This window comes from Anguilla rostrata, chromosome 3, assembly GCF_018555375.3.
Source record: "Anguilla rostrata isolate EN2019 chromosome 3, ASM1855537v3, whole genome shotgun sequence".
Taxonomy (NCBI): domain Eukaryota; kingdom Metazoa; phylum Chordata; class Actinopteri; order Anguilliformes; family Anguillidae; genus Anguilla; species Anguilla rostrata.
The window spans coordinates 60331926-60353449 of NC_057935.1; the positions used below are offsets into that span (position 1 = coordinate 60331926).

The window sequence follows — 21524 nt, forward strand, 5'->3', positions numbered from 1 at the left end:
TTCACTAGATGGACAATTTTTTCTTTAATTGTAATTTTTATTGGTTTCTCTAGTATCTTTACAATGAAAATGAACAAAAAGAAAAATACAATGACTGCAAAAAATAAAAAAAAATAAAATTAAAATAGCTGTCAAAAATAACAAACAAATAACAGCCAGCTATACAGGAAGAGATTAAGAACTTGTTCGCCAAACACATTTCCAATGACCTTTAAAAAAATAAAATCCTTTCTACCTTTAGAATTATTCTTCAAATCAAGGACATATGACCTGTGCAGTTTTCTTCCAATTTTAAACTGTCCAGTGGATTGTAAAGGCTTGGCTGAACAATTTTAAGTTTCTGTATGTTCAAAAACATTTTTGTTTGAATTGTAAGGATTGTTCTACACATTGTAAACATTATTTTTCAGGAAACAATATACATAGATGCATAAGACATAATGAATATTGTAATGAGAAGCTGTTTTTTTATTTTTATTTGAACAAACACTGCATAAATGTACTGTGACCTGGGAAATGCTGGGCACTCAACAGAATGGTAACAAAAAAGTAACAAAAGCATTACAACACAACAAGCACAGCATGATTGTAAAATAGTGAAAAAACAACAAGAAAGGTAAAAGCAAGAAGAAAAACAAAAGGACAAAACCGAAAACATCTGCATCATTCACATGTACTTGATAGATGTTCACCCTTCAAGTATTTTGATGCATCATCAGTTAGACATAACTGGCTGACACATAGCTATCAGCTCACCTATCTATAGTAACTACTACAATCCATAGCTATTGTATTATATTCTCTTAAAAATAAAATAAGAGTAAAAATGCTAAATCTCTTTGTCTGAAAAACGATTTAATCCAGTCATCCTTGTTTTTAATCTTTATACTGTGCGTTGGCAGATTTCCAATCTTTTTATATATAGATTTTTACACATACCCATTCTTTTTCTCTCACTCAGTAGTTCCTTTTACACCATCTTTGAAATAGCCAACCCAAGGAGAAAATATATATGTACAGCCACACAAGGTATATATATATATATAAATATTGCTTTAAGAAGACATCTCCAGGTCAAAATGAAAACAAAATTAAATGAACAAATCAGAAATTACTCATATATTCTTAGCAGAGTATGACAGTATAAATCCTACAGAAGGATACTGAAAGATTTCAGGTTATGAACAGCTAGTGATACTTTTATGCCCTGGTTCATCATGTCCTGTGCAACTCAAGGAGGGAAATAATATTATTTTGGATTGGGTACAGCTAGCAGAATGGCAGTAAAGGGATATTTCTTCAAACAGGCCTGTCGCATACTGCAACACCGATCAGTGCTATGATGATAATGAAGACATGAACGTCCCATTTGTGTTTATGAGCGTTCGCTGAGGGGGATGGGGGTTTAGGTTGGGATTAAATTTACCCACCAGCCAAAACTTGCACAGGCTTTTTATGTGTTTGTAACATACACTTACTTCACAGACCCACTCTACATGAATAAAGGATACTGCTCTAACTTTTTTTTTGTGTCTCCATATCTGCGCACAGAAATTATTGTAAAACAAAAAGAAGAATCAAACTGTGTGACATTCTGTCAAGTCATCAAATTTCCTTTTTACATTTTTCAGGGGTAACAGTCTGTTTTTAGGGGGATGATAAATGCTAATGCAGCTTAAGCGTTCTGGGCAGAAAATGATACATTTCTTGTAAAAAAATAAAATAAAGAAGGATTCATTGCAAAAAGCCAGCAAAATAAGCACAAAATAAAATTCAGCAAGTAGTTTAAAAAATAAATTCACATAAATAAATAAATAAATAAATAAATAAATAAATAAATACAACCATTTAAATTGGCCTTCCAGAAACCAGATAGAGGAGTTATGGAAAACTGCCACAAAAAAGATCATCCAGCCAGAACACTTCCTGGTGTGATCCATGGTCCCAGCTCAAAATCATTGGACAGATGGGGTAAGTAAAGGTGATGCGGCATGCGAAGGGTCTTTGGTTGAGGGAAATGTTCTGTATACAGTTAAGTGTCACCCCAACATGCACACAAATCAACACTGATATATACAACAGCCATAACTCACTAAAATATACTGGCTATATCTGGAGTCGTATGAAGCTACTCGATGGTGTTTATGCTATTGTAAGTCCTAAAGATCTTGCATGTGTGGGACAGGAGCAAGGCAAGGGCATGGGTGACTGAAGATATAAAATAAGCAGATACAGATAAAGGATGAAAGGAGAAGTACAGAAAGCAGAGGACAGTGCCGGAGGACATATTTTTTTATGGAGCCTTTCTGTATAAGTTGTTTGAGAGAGAGGGAGACAGAGAAAATTAGATGAAGCAAGAGAATGAGATAGAGAGAATGAGATAAGAGAAATACTGAAAAAAATTAGAAATGAGATGAAAAAGACTTTCATAGAGCTAAAAAGAGAGACTACAAGAAGCCACTAGAAGGGTAGATTGATTAGGAGACATTAACAGATTATAAATAAATGAATTGCTATACAACTCTTCAACCATTGTCTCTACCTTGACTAAAATGAATATTTGTATATCATATTGTGGAGGTGTGGAAGAAGGCGGCCAAGCCCCTGTTACTGGTGGAGTGCCAGTCATCATACAGAAGGAGGTGAGAAATATAAGCTAGACAATGTGCAACAGCTCGAATGCACACCTGAGTATGGAAATCAAGCAGACACTAGCATAGCGTGACGTGCTGTACACTGCTGTCAGATCGACATTACTTCTTTGCGCATTACAATCATGAGACCTAGGGTGTGCAGTAGCGAATACTAGCGAGTAGCTATGTTTCAGTGTGGCTGTGCGTAACAATAGTTAATGTAACGAAAACGGTTAATGCAATAACATTGTACTCTTTAATGTAGTAATTGCCAGTTCATGTAATAACTTATTACATTAAGCGGGGGTTATTACATTAACCGGGGGTTGCAACTTTTTTGATGAATAATGTAATACTTCAACTGTTAATGTAATAACATTCCAAAATTTCTGTCTTCTGTCATATCAATTGTCACACTTTGCTACTTACTTAAAAAAGATTGCGCTAGAAGGCTCATACAGATATAGAAACACTACGACATGAACCCTCATAGACACATTAACATCAGACCAGGGATAAATACTTGAGGTGTAAAATATGCATTTAAGTAAACGTGCAGTATCCTACCTATCATATCATACATATCATACTGTTTACAAACATGAGAATTATACAGTTGAATGAATTGTAGAAATTGTAAGAAATGACATATGAATTTTTTCTGTAGTAGGAAATGACTAAAGTATGATCTGAGGTATATCAAAACATATTTGAATCCAAGGTTAATGTACTAAGCTATTACATTATCCGGCAAAGCATTCAAGATTCTTATTACACTAACAGGCAGTTATTACATTAAAGAGCACAAAGTTTTTATTACATTAGCCATTGTTACACTGTGGCACAGAGAAAGTGTTATTGGTTGGTTTCTTCCTTTTAACACATAACAAAGACACCATGGTAGACACACCACCTAGTCACTACAGATGTCCATATGTGCCATGAATGTAGGAATGGCTACAGGTGGTAGATATGTCTCTTAGACAGGGGTACAGCGTCGTATAACTATGGAAATTCGGATAAACTAGGACATATTCTCAAAACAAAGGTCCAGGGAGGAGCTTAACGCATGAAATTAATATGGGAATAAGACATCTGTTCAGCAAGGGGATGTGGGGGATTGAATAAATGAACAGACATATGAATAAGGGAAATAAGTATTGATTGCATATAAAGCATAAAGTATTAAGTGCAAGTTCAGTGCAAATCAATACAAAACATTACAATGACATCTACTGGTATTACATACATGACACATGACAACCTGATGCAGTGCACATACATATAAACAGACCTGTACCATGAGATCTTAGGACCTTCATATATGAATTAATTTAAGTATGTGTGTGTTTGGTCGTAAGTGTGAGTGCATGTGCATGTGTGCATATGCTGTATTGTGCATGCATGAATATGCAAGCTCAGGAAGTTTTGCTTTCTTTGAACCGATTTCTAGGTGAATTTGAAAATGGGCTTTTGGGGATTAGAAGGGCCTTGTTCCAGTGGAAACCTGCTGAAAGGCATTGAGGAATTAAAGGCCCAATAGACAGAAAAGCATCATTGCTATCAGCATTATCAGATTTAAGCACAGATTAAAAACCTACTTAACTTCTCGGAAATCCAGTGTCCCCAAGACAAAACCACTCCATGTTTTAGGTTAGATATGCATGAATTGGATTTGATGCCCATTTAGAATAATTTAGTTAATGGTGGTAGCCAGCAGTATGAAATCACCCTAAGATGTCCTTTATAACTTGAATGAATGGAGTGAAAAAACTGCTTGACCACATGGGAAAAGCAGTTCTCCTTGAACAAAATACATACTACCTGTATCAGGTAACACATAAATGTAGTTTGTATCTGGAACAGTAAGTGTGGTGAGTGTGGGGGTAGCAACAAAGAAGCAAAACAAACCTGTTTATCCAATTATTTGCCAATAAATCAATTGAAATGCTTTGTGCATATATATAGTGATATATGTACACAAACACGCACACACGCACGCACACATGCACGCACACACGCACACACACACACACACACACACACACATATACATATACATATATAATATATTCCCTAGCCACTCATGCATATAAATGGACTACATCAAACTGCTGTACAAGATTATATCTATGTCCCAAACATTACACACAGAAACACATGTCAATATATACTCAGAACTGGCACCCTTTCTTTCTTCAGGAAAGTCAATTCATCAACTTATGCATACTCATATATGATTCATAAATGCAATATACTTTGTAAAAATATGGCCAATTGATATAGGGCTGGGCTGTTGCAAAGTAGTTTAAGAGGAAGGAGGAAGGCCAAAATTCCAGAAGATTCTGCTCTCGATGGGATCAGGTGTTTCTGGTCACTGCCAGGTTACAGCAGTGACAACCAGCGCTCTCTGTGACTATTAGCAACATGTGTGTGATGGAAGACAGAAATGGTCTGCAGAGGAGAGGGGAGTGCTGCAGTACTTCCTTGACTGCCCTGAATCCTCAGAACACTAGAAGCATAAACAATTTCATGCCAAACAATGATGAGTAAACTTAGCAAGTAGGGAGAAAAATATAAACAGTGCCAGCTTACCAGTGCAGGGTGCTAATGCTGGTACATGGTCATGGATATGTGCATTAGTGTGTGTATTCGCGCCTGTGAGGGATCTGGGGAAGGGGAGGGCAGATGCTTTATTCTTTACTGTTGATCCTCAGCTTGAAGGAGACGCGTCCAGCGAACTTGTCTCTCTCGCTTGTGGGGTTGGCGAAGGAGTTGCCGTTGATCTTGCACTCAATGTTGACGTCAGCATTGAAGGTTATGTTCTGGAACTTTACAGCAACCAAGGGTTGCGAGTAGTTCACCTGGTAGAGAGGAGATATAAATAAGGAGAGAGAGATAGAGTTGCATGTCTTTGTAAAGAACACTCGATTCAAACCCCTTGATGGGCTACTGTAACATATACAGTATGCTTGCTCTCTGTGGCAGTGTAAGAACACAGAGCTATTAGACTGATTAGCACTTATCTGAACAATAAAGCACACCTAATGCAACTGGGAGCATGACTGTGGAGGTGTCAACATTGAAGATGGAGATTAATGGCTGTCCAGCATGCTTCACAAAAGACAGAGAGCTAAACAAAAGTTTAGTCAAAGACTGTCATGATCACAGTAAATTCTGCGTTTACATGGCAGTTTTCCACACTTCTAGACAACAATCTATCACGGACATACTGTATTAGATTAGCATGGATGGATATTTACTATAAATTTAGTGAGTGTTAGTAGTGAATCTTTCTCTTCTTAAGGTTATAGCCGCTTCCAAAATTATTAGCAAGTCCCTGACAACTACTGCGCACTGCCAAAGAAAGCCCTTACAGAAGAGCTACTGGTGCAAAGCTGCATGTTGCACTGTGTCCACAAAACTCTGATTCAAACATCACAAGTTACCGCACATGACCCTGTTTAGCACTATGACATTGTACATGTGTTTGTGAAGCACATGTGAGGCTACGCTGATACAGAAATCTTCACACAGCAGGGAGAGGTCTTGATGCTGGGTCCCACTGGGACTTAATACCTGGGCTTTTTTGCCATAGTAGGGAAAGTACATGAGGTTGAAGGTGGCATCTGTGGGGTAGTAGTCGAGCTTGCGAATCAAGTCAGTGTTTTCTTTCTGTGGGAGAAGAAAGGATTTACCTTAGAATAACTCACTAGTGTTCAGATCTCCCCATCATAGACACACACACACACACACACACACCTTTCACATGAGTGTTAGCACCAGATATTCTACCGGCAAGAACTATTGACTATCTTTTCTCTACATCTACAGCACTGCACACCTTACCCATTCATCTTCGCCAACTACGTCACTCTGGGAATAGAGAGCGATAGGAGTGCATAATGAAAGTAAATGAGAGGTGAGAGATGGATGCATGACAGATCGCACAGAAAGAGAGGCAGCAGCAGTAAAAAATAAACAAAGGAAGGTATGAATATCAGAGTGGTGGATGCATGAAATTGCAATGACGACTCAAACACAATGAGACTAGAGATTAGGTAAAACAGTCATGGAGTAGTAATCTCCAATTTACAATTTTCTTAAAATGACACCTGGAAAAATAGAAGATTCAAGTTCTCATTTGATCATACGTAACCATTGACTGGGATTGTACGACATATGCATCAAAATTGCACAGGTGGATGTTCTGGAACATCAAGTACAGATGAAATGCACAATTCACAATCATAATGTGAAAGTTATGATCTCTTTTACTTTAAGAAAATGCGAGCATACCACAACATATTGCAAGGGCTATAAACACATTCAAATCGAAATGCAATATACATGAAACCGATCTAAAAAGAGTAAAATGTATAATGTAATAAAATATCCTAAATGCATTTTGAAATTGAGACAGTTGGCACCGATGGTGTATTTCAACATCTTTGTACTGAAAACATGATTCCAGTTAACACTGTACTGTGCTTCAGTGCCAGCTGATTACCTGAAATGACCACCTACAGAGCAGTAGCAGGTGATTATTTGTTTCCATGGCAACAATATGTTTAATGACCTGACCGTGACAAGAGGGGAAACGCCAGGGGTTCATCAAAGGATAACACAGAAACAAGAAAATTTCGTATTTCTTACAGATGCCATACGAATTGTATTATTCTCAGAAAACTGTTTTTGGACACAGGGTTCAGGTGCATGACAAACAGTCTCCTCGATGGCCTTCCGTTCAGACTGTGGTGCAGTAATCGGGCAGAAATCAGCTCACCTTGACTGCGCAGCTGACATATGGGGACGCGTTGTCTTTTCCAGGGCACATTCCGATGACCTGCAGCGGGAGTGGGACAGGGACATAGTATCTACCAGCTGCCCAGGCCTTGCACAGACAAATGCCTGTGACATCTCTGTCAATGTTCTGATGTTCTGAAGTGAAAAACTATTTATCTCAGTGTTCCTATATAATAATGAATTATAAATATGTATGTATGCATCAGTCTTGTATGTTATCTTGTACTGCCTTCTGTTCTGTATTACCAATGTATATGTTTTGCCTTCTGTATTTGCTGTACTTGTTGCTTTTTAACCTTTCAACTTTGTTAAGTGACTCTAGGCTCTGGAAAGGGGCTACGTAAATAAAATGTATCATTATTATTATTATTAGTCTTTTAAATGGCTTTAGAATGACAATAGGGGGTGACATAGCTCAGGAGGTAAGACCGATTGTCTGGCAGTCGGAGGGTTGCTGGTTCAAACCCCGCCCTGGGCATGTCGAAGTGTCCTTAAGCAAGACACCTAATCCCTAACCCCTAACTGCTCTGGCGAATGAGAGGCATCAATTGTAAAGTGCTTTGGATAAAAGCGCTATATAAATGTAGTCCATTTACCAACAGAACGTGGTAAATTGCCCATTTAAAATGTATCTTTTTTGGATTCGTTTATGACACAATACAAAGGAGATCTGAAATGTCATTGATGTAGCACTGCCCCGATGGGCCCTCCCCGTACCCGGTTCAGTTTGATGAGGACACAGGGCCTGCCCACATTGTAGCCGTAGAAGCGGTCCTCGAGGCCCGAACAATCTTTCAGCTCGGTGCGGTTGAACCGGCAGGAACGCTTCGGGTTGTTCCGGATCTCTCCACTGTCCTCCTGTGTAAAGTACATATCCCGGGGGCACTCTTTGTTGCTCAGGACCTGCAGAGATTCGTTGTAGGCTGTGTGTGTGTGTGGGGGGGGGGGGGGTGGGGGGAGGGGGGGGGTTACAAAGTCATAGTTATTATTAGTAGCATGTTATTTATGTTTTATGGTGCATTGTAGGCTATCGATGTTGCCTTTCTCCCACTCTCACTCTCTCTCTCTCTCTCTCTCTCACACACACACACACACACACATACACTTTCCTGCTGAAATGATACTGGTTTTCCAAACTGCTATGTCCCCTCACATAAGTAGGCTACATAGACACACCAACCAGCCCAGGCACTCACGGTCAAGGAAGCTGTTCAGGTTCTGGACATACATGTCCCAGCTCTCCGTGTCCTGGATACTGTAAATGATCTCCAGTGATTTTCCCTTGGGTTGAATCATCATGCCTGGGGATAGAAGTGGGTAGGAGGGACAGAAATGGAACAGTTGCAGGTGGGAAAACAAAGATGGGTCCCAGTACTTCACTTTTAACACTTGGAATTTGGAATTTGGCAAAATGACAACCAACTTAGTGATGGCTAATTAAATATTCCAGCTACGTTACATTTCAAATAAAACTGCTGTGATTAAATGAATGGTCAGGTAACTCATCTTTTTTCTCTAACAACCTTTAATACAATATTTTGTCTTTTTATCCCAGTGCATATTTATTGACATTATTCGGTTCACCCAGGAACCTATTATACAGAGAACTCAAAATATTGACAGATTCTATGACCTGGAGAGTTTTCATGGACATGTTGCATCAAGATTCAAACATTACTCATCATAAAGACTTTAACAGGGTTGATCGATTCAAGTATATAACAGAAGGGTGTGCATGTGTGCGTGTTTCTACATGTGTGTATTTTTTTAATCCGTCAGTCATGAATATGCATGTGTGTGTATGTACCTGGAGTAGCCAGCCTGTCCTGGTAGGTTGGATGGTAGTCATCCAGGGTCAGCAGCATCACATACATGGTGAGGGTAAACATGCCAGCCAGGAAGATGTAGAAGACCAGATAGAACAGCAGGATCAAACCTGGGGAGATATTCAGGAGCACCAAGTTATATGCAATATCATGTATATTCTTACATGAGCACAAACACACAGACAACACTACACAGACTACCAGCAACAGATACACATTCATAAAACTCTGGGCTCAGATAGTTTGAAATGCCTTCAGTGAGATATCTGTCTTTTCACTTACATGAATAAAGTCTTGTTGTATATTACCTTGCCCTACCTAGTATGTAATAAGTTAACAGACATTAGTTTTCTCATGGACTTTACTCCTTTGTTACTTCAACATCAAGCTCAAAAACGATTATGAATCAGTACTACAAAAACTACAATAAAATAATACATTAAAGACAGCCAAAATGCTTAGAGGATCATTGTACTGAAGTGGACTGCTCATAGTTTGGGTTGCAGTCACTCTGCCTGAGGTTTCCTTTATTCTCATCAACTTTGACTTACGAAGTGAAAAGCAAATTCATATATTATTGGCTTCAATGTTTGAAAGTCATTTTCATCATTGCATTGCGACCTGATATTGTGATCTTGTTAAACCAGTTATACTGAGCTCTTTTCATTAACTAATTGAGAACATTACATTTATTTGCATAGCAGATGTCTTTCCAGGGCAACCTAAGTAGCTTACATCTTACATATTTATCCATTAATGCACATAGATATTTCCCTGAGGTCATACAGCTTAAGCACCTTTCTCATGGGTTCAAAAACAGTGCCTCAGGCCAGGTTCAAACCAATAATGTTGTGGCCACAGAACCACTTCCTTGACAGCTATTTCACTTGACTGCCTTGAGACTGTCACTCATACTACACTGTTTGACTTATTCAGATATGAATTCTTTATCAGAAATTTTATTCCTGAAGCTGAGAAGTTTGGAGATTGGTGTTTTACCTGTGATCTTCCTATTCTCAAAAAATATTGTTTTGAGAAACATAGTTTTGAGAAATATTGTTGTGTTGGTATGGCAACACCCAAGATAAAAATTTAGCATTATTTGTTGCATAGCGCATCTGAAGCATCCCAGGGGGCAGTTCTCTGTATTACACAGTTCTCATTGGTCTGTTCGCCATCTCTTAATGGTGAAATTAAAGTCACAATTCAGACTGTAATGTCATCCCCCCAGTACTGATCAGCAGGTGACTGAAAAGACATAATCTGCATGGATTCTGGTCCTTAAAAAGGAACACTCTGGTCAGAAACAAGATGTGTTTTGAACTATTCACTCCTGAGTGTAAACAGAACTTCATGCACATCATAAAACAAAGTAATTTTATATTTTAAACAGAGTTCTGTTTTGAGTACAACTGTAATTTGTCCTCTAAGAAGGCTTCCGAGTGTTACATGAAAAATCACATTTACTGGCTTTCTTTCTCTCTCTTTCCACTCCTCCTGCTCTGTTTTTCCCTCACCACCGGATAACCATATGTTCATCGATTGCCATATGCCATTGTCCTTCATTTTGCGATTATTGGGACAGAAATTTCCTGCTTTGTGGACAATAGTGTTTTCTTTTTCTCCACCAGTGCTGAGCTGAACCCCAACAAGAGAATGGGGACTGTAAGACCTGTCTGAGGAGGGGTGGGTATGCAACTGTTTCCACCTCCATTCATACTCCTAAACACGTAATTGGATTGCTAGACTTCATTGTCTATATGCTCAAGGTAGGTCACTGATGATTACGAAAGACTTGTGCAGCATGATGGTTGTCTAGGAACAGGTCTGTCTGGTTGTCAGTGGTGTCAGTCAACGAGTTAACAAAAAGGCAGACCAGTTATGATGTCAAAATGGTGTGGGGTGTCGTGGTTCAACCCTTTAGACTCTAGACCAGAGGGTTCACTGCTATTATTTCAATGAATGAATGATATATTCTGAACTTACTGAGCTCTATAAATGGGCTAGATGACAAGGTATGTTTTTATTAGTAAAAACTGCAGGTTGTCATGTATCAGGGTCTCCGCAAATGAATACATAATGTATTTATTTTACTGTTTGGCGTTAGATAAAAGCAATGGGTTTGAGAAATTACAGGAGCATTAGAATGAAAATACAGACTCTTGGACTGCATTTAGACTTGCAAACACACTGCGGTAGTGGTCGTTGTTTTTATATATGAACATTTCATTGTTTCTCTTTCAATCCACCCCTTTCTCCCTCAAACCAACACACCACTGACCAAATGTCAGCACAGACAGTGCAAAGACATAATCCTCTTTACTTCTAAACCCAGGCAGCCTCTATTTCTCTTTGTCCCCCTATCATTTTTTGGCATCTCCACATTGCTCTCAATCTCTCAGCTATTTAACCTAAATTTCAGGAAGGGGTGTGTGTACGTGTGTGTGTGCGTGTGTATGTTTGGGGGGGGGGGGCTTGAGCTTGAATGAAGGGGGAAGGTTGAATGAAGGAGATTGAGGGGAGTGGGCAGTTAGTCTCAGCTGGGATTATCCCCTCCCCCATCTCGCTCTACATTTCCTCATTTTCCCCCTCCGTTGTCTCTCATTGCCAACGGCAAATGTTGTCTTTCTGTGCTCCAACCAGCAGCTCATCCTGCCTCCTCCCCCTCCCCTGCCCTCTCGTTCCTCCTCCCCCTGCTGCATTGCCCCAGCGACAGGGTAGAAAACAGCAGTGGGCATATTACTTCTAGGGGAGAGTCAGGACATGGCCATCAGGGGCTGTCTTTGCATACAGAAGGATTCACAATTTCTACACGTTTTGTGTCTCTCCAGCCTGTTCAGAATGCTTATATTTCACACATTACCCAATAGGAGTACCCAAACACTTGAATATTTAAACATACTCTGGCACACACAAAGAAGTGTGCTCCAACACAGGGTCAGAAAGATAATATGCAGAGAAAATCACTGCACGCTTGCTTACGGAACTGATGAAAGAACACTCACACACAAACACACACGCACGTACACATGTACATGCACACACCCACACCGTCCCTGTGGATACTGCTGATAAATGTTGATTCATTGAAGCTTGAAAGGCTTGTTTTTATGAAAAGATTAATTGCAGCAAGAAAGGAGTGAAAGAATGATGTAAGGACAGTGTGTGTGTGTGTGTAGAGTGGGCGTACGGGTGATGCCTGGAGGAAACGGTTGGGGGAGTTCACTTCAGAGCACAGTCAGTCACGTCTGAGGTTCTGTGAGCTCCTGTCATTGGGGGAATGACATTGGTAGCAGAGATGACAGTCTGAGCCAAAGGCCAGCAGAAGGCAGGTGAAGCAATCTTCCTGAAGTAATGGAAAGGCTCAGCTTTTATGGGCTCAGCTTTCTACCCCCTTCACTGCCAAGGTCTGTCTCTCTCTGTCCCCCCCAATTCCATCTGGTTTGCCTTCATCGGCATTACAGCGATGATGCTGTTCTTCCTCTCTTAATGACCATTTTTAATGACACTTAACAGAGATGTCACATCAGCTTTCAAATGACACTCCAGAAATGGCCTGTCACAGCCACCATATCCGTCACATTCTCTCAGTTCTCAAAACATACATCTACCCCCTAACTTTCTCTCTCTCTTTCTTGCCTTCAAGCCAATGACTCGCAAGTGCATAAAAGCTCATTAAAACAAAGCAGCTGAGACCATAGCTGGTGCTCTAACAAAACATTATGTATTTTTGGATATCAAGCGATGGAAAGTAGACTCATTTGGAGAGATTTAATGTTGACTGTGGAACAACAGCATTCTAAACAACATTAATGGATTGGAAAGCACTACTGAGAGAGAGAGCAACACTTGCATTTGGAATAACAGACCCGTGGGACAAACAGGTCCTCTACAATGTAGCAGAGGTGCTGACACCATTACACATATAATTAATTCATGAAGCTTGAATATTTCCTGAAACAATCCGCAGTTAAAACGTTCTGCTACCATGTACACCAATAGTGTACCCATAACCAAGATATGAAATCTTTCGCGTACCATTATAGATCTTTAGCCTCAATTCCACACGACAGTACCCCACTATTCCACACTGCCACTACCCCACAATTCCACACAACAGTACCCCACTATTCCACACTGCCACTACCCCACAATTCCACACAACAGTACCCCACTATTCCACACTGCCACTACCCCACAATTCCACACAACAGTACCTCACTATTCCACACTGCCACTACCCCACAATTCCACACTACAGTACCACACTATTCCACACTGCCACTACCCCACTATTAAATACAGCTGATACAAAATTGATACCACTCTTTGCTCCCTCTCATACTCATCCCTGGACTTTCTCACTCATCTCATCTCTCTCCCCACTCCCCCGTCCATGCCTACAGTACCTGTCACCCACTCACCACTTCAGCATTCCCACTGTCCACACCGCTCCTCCCGAGCTACAGCTTGCTCCCACACAATGAAAACATTGTGCCTCACGAGACACTAACCGTTTGAGCACAATAACATTATTATATATAATGTACATGTACAATATACAGCAAAGCAAGTGAACGAGACCAAAACAAGGACTATAAAATAATCTGTATGCAAGACTAAATCATGCTAATCAGTGGCCTCAGACCAACACATTGATGAAGTTTTTTTCTTTTATTGTAGAGCAGTTCAATGTAGACAGAATAAAGTGATAATGAGGAAACTGGAAACTGACATTATATATGATGTCTCAGCCCCTTCAGTCTTCATACACTGTGTTTGAACAAAAAAGTATTTTCTCATAGATTCTATTTTCTATACCAAGCACAAACTAGGGACGACTGTTTTTGCTCATAATTTATGCTGCATCTGGGCTTATTTTTAAAAATGTATTTCTTTGCTTTCCAACCATGTGGGACATGTGATTATGTATGTCAGAGCTGTTCTGAATCGAGAGAGCCCTTCAGTGCTAATTAAATAAATTGATTCTGTAAATGTTTCTGTCCCTTGCACAGGGATACAAACGCAAGAATGAATGCAAATATCCATGATGCAGCACTAACATCAATACATAAACGCTCCACATGGATTTCTGTCTTCGGTTTATTTTACATCGTGGGAGGTTTCACTGAAGTGAGAAACAATCAATATGTGATTCCCTTGCCCGTATAGAATGACAAACCAATGAGATGGGAGTGAATGTGAGGGCGTGGGAGCGTATATGTGTACTGTATGCCTCACTTGCACAACCACATAAGGCCTTTGGACCCAGCGAGGTGCATATGAACCAGTAGGATCGTATCAGAGAAGAAATAGGGGACTTTGGGAGCAGAGCCTCCAGTATATGAGTGTGAGTGTGTGTGTGTGTGTGTGTGTGTGTGTGTTTGTGTGTGTGCATATGTGTGTGTGTGTGTGTGTGCGCGTGCATGGATGCTTCATTATTGCTCACCACCTCATCCGTTCTCTCAGACTGTACACTCAGCACTCCACACACTCATGGGCAACAAAGCTGGCCCAACCTTTGCTGTGGTCATAAAATCATCCCATTTCTTTATATCCCAACTTGGCTTTTCCCCCTCTGCCCATGATCTCACTCTCAAACCAGAGACGCTTTATTGGAACCAGAAGACATCGTAAAGTGCAAAGCCATGTGGCAAAACTGCAAAGTCAACAACACTAATTGATTTAGTTTTTGTTAATTTGTTCCTTCTTTAATGGTAACATCCTGCAACTTTGCAGGTTGCTGCCCCCCACTAACTACATGATTATTGGTTTGTCATTTTTGTTAGCTGAAAATGGGGAGAAGGACAACAGCAGCCAGCAGGAACTAGGCATTTATCCAGGGTTTGGGTGAATGTGATGGGATGAAGCTGATCTCTTGCCAGTAGCGTTTCACAGAGAAGTAACACACTGTGCTCTTAAGTGCTCTTCCTCTCTCTGCTGCTTTCTTTTTACGGTGGATTTTCCATTTACTGCAGAGTGCAGCAGGTCCATATGAATCATCAATAAGGCCTTTGAAGCAGGTACTGATTGTTCCCCCAGCTAACTGAAAATGAAAGCGCAGTAGCCATCGTTCTTGAACCTTTACATCTGCCAGCTGCCACACCGCCCTGCAGGTTTCCCATGCTGAACAGATGATGCTAAGTGTAATTGTCATTGGTTAGTACAGGGGTGTCCAATCCGATCCAAACAGGGCAGTTGTCGATTTTGATTTAGCCCAGCATTAAGACACCTGATTCTACATATTAGTCTTGATTGAAGACCATGGTTAGTTAATTAATTGACTAAATTCCCAAGGCACTTCTCTCAATGCACAATGGATGACTGGCCACCCAGTTCTTTTCAATCCAGACCCACCTTGATTCCTCAGATCATCCCATTTTCCTTCTGAGTTGACATCACAGTTTAAATATAGTTGAAAAAAAGACTGTATTGGGCAGGCATGTATGCAGAGAAGCTTTCCTGTCAATTTCCTTTGTTTCCCCACAGTGTACAGTACCCTAAACAGTACCCTGATGAAACTGTAAAGGCACAGGGTTCCTCATCCCCATGGTGTTGTAGTGTCTTGTCCCAGGAAGGGGATCCAGTTCTACGTCCATTCTAACCCACAATGGAATACCCATCAGAATTTGTGAGCACTGGGGGAGGGGGGAGGGGTGTGTGTGTGTGACAGGGATTACATGCAGTCCTAGGAGTAGGTGGACTCTGCGGCCTTGAGGGGTACCATCTCTGTCATTCCAAAAGTGTGTTAATGAATCTCCCTGCCACAGAAATAACCTTGTCCCTCATTAGCAAGTTTTAAGGAGCCAGGCTTAGAGAGCCTGCCAGTCTTCAGAACAGGGGTCAAAAAGAATCGGACAGGAAAACACAACTGCTGTAAATGAAACACGTTATCTGTCCACATCTCAATCTGTCACACAAAATGTTAGAAATCATATGGTGCAACATGGTCATTTCCAATAATACTAATATCTTGCTTTGAAGTGGAGGAGAAAATCGATGGACTGCCTTTGGGGAATGCCTCAGGTCCTGATGGGTTTCCCCCAGAAATATTTAAAGAATTGATGGATCATTTAGCCACTTTTAATGAAAATGTATGCTCATTCATTTTCTTCAAAAACTTTACCACCCCTATCGCAAATGGCTTCAATATCTTTAATTCCAAAGAAGGTCTCCCAGAAGATCCTGAGGACTCAGTCGCTTATAGGCCCATTTCATTACTGAAGGTTGACAAAAAAATTTAGCAAAGATTTTATCTGAAAGACTGGACCCAATCCTGCTATCAATAATAGTACCAGACAGGATTTGTCCAAGGACACCAATCTAACAGCAATGTTAGATGCTTATTGGGGATAATATGTGTACATCACTGATTGTGGGTAGGCTCAGGTGCTCCTGGTATTGGTGTATGTGTTTGTGGGCCTACCCACTGCCCCTGTGCCCTCAGACTCGCACTCTTACTCCTATTTGTTGTTTGGGTTTATGTTTCTCGTTATTGTGATTGTTTGTCAGACAGTTCACCTTTGGTTAATAGAACTTGTTAAAATATCTATTCATTTGTCTGTTTTTTGTATGGTCTTGTATATATGTAAATTTCAATAAAATAAAATGAAAAAGAATACAATGCTGTTTCAAAAATAACACTTGATTTCAGTTCCAACACACTAGTGATGTGTTTTAGTTTAGGGCAGGTTGTATGTAGTGATATTATTATGTTTGCAGTGAATTGTGTCATTTAATTTAAGCATTTTCACCATAACAAAAGGACTGCAATCAAACAACAACCAAAAGGCAGATGCGGTGTGTAAATACTGAAGTGCCATAATGTGCCATGTTTTGGATACACAAATGAATCAGCAAGTAAGATTGGCAGCGACTCATATATCTTTATCGGAGATACGGAAAACCAGACACATTCACACATTCACTACCCTATATCCACATTTCACCATTCTCTATATTCCACATCCAAATCCTTCTCTCCTCTACTCATCTAAATCCTCTCTTTCCCTCGCTCCATATTGATGTCAATCCCGGATTAATAAATTCATGTTATTTTTCGTAATGTGATTTGTTTCTCTTTCTTTCTTTCTTTCTTTCTTTCTTTCTTTCTTTCTTTCTTTCTTTCTCCTTTTCTCAATGCATAAGCAATGTTTACTTAACATATCAAACTTTAGGTCCACAGACTCTGCATTCACAAAGAATCCTGGCAACTGTGTTCATGATGTGTCAGAGAATGTGTGTGCATGTGTGTGTGTATATGTGTGGTATGACTAGAGATAGGAATTATAGCAACAAAGAGAGAGAGACAGAGAGATAGAGAGACTGCTAGTTACTCTTAAAGAAAGTCATGGGGGAAATGGCAGTAGGTCATATTCTTATAATAAATTCTCTCAATTTCACTGCAGGCCAATTGATATTATCAAGCTAAAACCGCATTCAGAACTAACATTATGCATATTACACCTTATGAAAGAGGCATAGAAAAACTGAAACTGGGATGGATGGGATTACTGCTGGGATGGGATAATCTATCTATCTATCTATCTATATCTACACACACACACACACACACAAACACATACGTGGAGGGCATGAACAAGTTATCATTACATCATATATCCCCTATCCTCTTGAAGTTTGATCCAATTATTTGCATCCTGCATCACAAGCTAATTTTGCATACCGGTGCATTTGTATTGCTTTAATAGTGTTGACTGTTAAGTGGTATCGGTATTTAATTTTTTAAATGTTTCCAATATTAATCATGCAACTTCAAATCAAGCAGATTTACTGGTTATAATAGGCAAGTACTCATCAAGCAATTCTAGGGAAATGTTTTTGAGGGAAGAGGAGTAAATGCTTCTAGCTATGTGTGTGCAGGGCGTTTACTAGCGGGGTGAAAGGTGGTGATGATTCTAGGGGCCCATAGCTATCGGGGGGGGGGGGGGTTGGGGCAGCCAAAAAAATTCTATTTGTTTTATTAAAAAAGGGGGGCCCAGAGTAATATTCTTTCAGAGGTGCAGAATTCCTAGCTATGCCCCTGTGTATGCGTGTACAAGTCCAAGTGTGTCTCTGTGTGTACAGCCTATGTCAGTCTTCCTATTGCCAAATTATTTCGAAGAAGAAATGCGTATCAACAGCCCTGGTATCACTGGGAAAATGTATGACAAGAATGACAAATTGGCATGTCCCCCATGACTTTTGTTAAGTCTCTTGCTCTCTCTCCCTCCATCCTAGTTGGGGTGTATGCATATACTTTCGAAAGCAAAATCTGTCAATATATGGAGAATGATGGGAGAAAAAGAGAAAGATACAAAGGGTCTCACATAATTGGTGCACAATTATATTTAGGACAAAGAGATACGAATAGTACATTAGACACCACAAATGGACATGTTAGCCTAAATTATACTTTGCGAGAAAATACTGTGGGGTGTGGTAACCAACAGTGTATGTGTGTGGAGAGAGAGAGAGAGAGAGAGAGAGAGAGAGAGAGAGAGAGCATATGATACAGTAATCCGCATTAAATTTTAAGAGGCCTGCGTGAAACACTGCCCGCCTTAGATAAACCTTTATTGTTATAAACTACAATTCCTTCATTAATATGCACCCTTCCAAAGAATAGTAGAACAAAACACGTCCAGACGCATTGCGCTGGATGTTCAGTGAAATTAATTAATCGAATTATGCAGACAAAGTCCACCGACTACTGTTGGCATATTTCATATTCACATATGCCGCATTGCAAATCCTGTGCTTCAGCACTGTGCTGCAGAGACCTATATGTACCAATGTAGCACTGCCCATGCATAACCACTGCATCAGATTAATTTCAGTTTTCAAATTGCACCTGAAATGGTAAATGCGCACACTGAAAACTACGAATGTCTGTTGTTGGAAATAATATTGAATTGCAACATAATGCATAATTCATCTAAAAGAATTCACTCAAATAACAAGACACAGTATGAAATGTGGTTTCGTCGGATTTTTTTTTTCCGGAAAGCAGTGCCGGTTTATGATACCTGTATATGTCTACTGTAGAGAGGAGGACACAGAGAGGAGTTGCATGACTGGGGATGAGGGGCAATTGGGGAGACGGGTGACAACCGCGGTTCGACTCACCCCAGCTGCTCGCTGTCCTGCCCAGGAACTCGTGTGTCCGCGGGTTCCAAAAGAATTCCTTCCATTCGTCCATCACCTGGCCGCAAGTCTTCTTTTCACCGTCCTTTGCCATTTTCGATTTACGTTTTGCCTCTGTCCCGCACTACTTCACTATTTTTATAAGCCTATCCCTTATTAGCTATATATGTTTTTGACCTGGCAGTCGGAGGGTTGCCGGTTCAAACCCCGCCCTGGGCATGTCGAAGTGTCCTTGAGCAAGACACCTAACCCCTAACCTCTAACTGCTCTGGCGAATGAGAGGCATCAATTGTAAAGCGCTTTGGATAAAAGCGCTATATAAATGCAGTCCATTTACCATTTACCATTTACCTAGGGTGATGTTTAAAATGTCAACATAGAAGGCAAATGGATTCAAATCTGTCGCAAAGAAAAAGTTAAAACGGTGGTTTAAATGACCAAGCGACTCTCAAGCAAATACGTGTGTATTCCGATGTATGACTGTCAAAACGGCTCTGTTCAAATAAATATCAATATTAAGAAATATTCCTGCAGTGTCTCTTATTTTATGAAATAAAAACTAAAAAAATGGATGAGCTAGTGAGACTGCCTGCGTTACCTACCAGATGGGTTTCCCTCCCCCCAAACTAACCTGACTGCCGCAGAATGCGGGAGAGATATGCAGAAATATAGTGATACTGCGGTAAAACACTCTCTGGCTTTTAAGCCCGGTCCCACTCTGCACCCTCCACATCCCCCTCCCCCTCCCCCTCCCCCTCCCCCTCCCCCTTTTCCTCTGCAGAACAGACGACACAACGCCCGCCCTTCCCAATGTACGTGTCTTGCAGCTTCTGAGTTTAAAACCAATGATTGTTCACCATTCACGTATCGACCCCGCCTTCTTCGCGCCTGTGCGCTATCTCACCGCTGCTGATAATGTGAGTGACAGGTCAGTTCGCCAGTCCAATCATTGTTGCAGGGATTCCTTCACTCTTGTCGAGAACTGTGGTAGTGACGGCCTAATGTGAAAGGCTTAATGCCATATTTCAGCAAACCGCCATATCAAAGTATTTGGCTGTCATCTAATACTTACTGCACATGTTCATTACAAATACGGAATCTGTGCTCTCATTGAAGTGAAATATAGGATTTCTATATTAAACGGTGTACTGATGAAACGATAGGCTATACGAGAACAGTATACATTAACCTTTAAAATATTGTAGATTAGAATATTGGGGAGAAATGCGTGGAATCCCACATTTATGCGGTTTTGAGCGCAATCGAAAAGAAAATCCAGTGCGCTGTCTGAGGTAATCACAAAAATAATTATTTGTATTTCAGCGATGCAACGATTTGTAACCTGATCTTTATTTGAACACCAAAATATCTCTCCACAGTGAGGTCTGGGATATGAATCCAGTTTAAAAAAAACATTTTTTTTTAAATCTGCAGTGGTTATGACAGTGCATTGGCACAGCTTTGTCTCAGGCTTCTTATTGATGTAGCACAGAGGGGCACAACAAGGGCCGATCCGTTTCAGGATTTATTGCCAACTTCTGTGCTTATTTATTGAGCTCAATCATACTGCATCTTTATCTGACATGTGTATAAGCTACCAGCTAAAGACACAGACCGCTAGTGTATTATAAAGATTTTTACTGTGCTCAAGTGCAGGAGTGAACCAGTGTAGTTTATAAACTAAGGTAATTGGTTGAAACAAAAACCAGCACACAGACCACCTCTCCAGGACTGGAGTTGTGCACCCCTGATGTAGCACATTGTAAAGCTATTTACATGAGTGTAGCATTCTGTTGCAGGGTTCCGAATTTTGGCTACGCAGGGGTTAACTCCTGCTGGAGGTCTTGCACTGTGATGAATTGTTGCTGCAGTCTGCTCTCTCTCCCTCCCTTCCTGTTGGGTCTGCTCTGCGATGGAGCAGACGTGTACAGTATTAGTGCCAGCAAGTGAATATACTCCATGATTGGCATAGGGTAGGATGGTTAATGATGGCAGCTCCCTTCTCTGTTTTGTAGAACATGAGCAATTTCAATATAAACTTTATTCAGTATTTGTGCTTACATAACTATGTCTGACATAAACTGAATATTAACAAGTATAATATATTGCTGTT

General features: G+C 40.3%; 1 protein-coding gene across 2 annotated transcripts; it reads right to left on the reverse strand.

Moving 5' to 3' along the window:
• atp1b2a (ATPase Na+/K+ transporting subunit beta 2a) lies at nucleotides 1-20126 on the reverse strand. 2 transcript variants are annotated; one of them, XM_064328973.1, is made up of 9 exons: nucleotides 19763-20126; nucleotides 19394-19588; nucleotides 9247-9375; nucleotides 8636-8740; nucleotides 8157-8362; nucleotides 7420-7479; nucleotides 6483-6509; nucleotides 6213-6308; nucleotides 1-5497 (listed from the first exon to the last, which is right to left on the reverse strand). In XM_064328973.1, exons 2-9 carry the CDS (start codon nucleotides 19503-19505, stop codon nucleotides 5327-5329), a joined length of 906 nt encoding a protein of 301 aa, XP_064185043.1. In that variant the 5' UTR covers nucleotides 19506-19588; nucleotides 19763-20126; the 3' UTR covers nucleotides 1-5326. The 2 variants fall into 2 exon arrangements, with proteins under 2 accessions (XP_064185043.1, XP_064185044.1); XM_064328974.1 differs by lacking the exon at nucleotides 6483-6509 and having other exon boundaries at nucleotides 19763-20125.
• Nucleotides 20127-21524: the final 1398 nt, after the last annotated feature.

Bases quoted from the DNA above. Each gene is read 5' to 3' on its own strand.
- atp1b2a (XM_064328973.1), bottom strand. From the start codon at position 19,505: ATGGCAAAGGACGGTGAAAAGAAGACTTGCGGCCAGGTGATGGACGAA. The intron at 9,376-19,393 runs GTGAGTCGAACC...ATATCTCCCCAG, and splicing joins CAGGACAGCGAGCAGCTGGG to GTTTGATCCTGCTGTTCTAT. The intron at 5,498-6,212 runs GTATTAAGTCCC...CCTCTCTACCAG, and splicing joins ACTATGGCAAAAAAGCCCAG to GTGAACTACTCGCAACCCTT.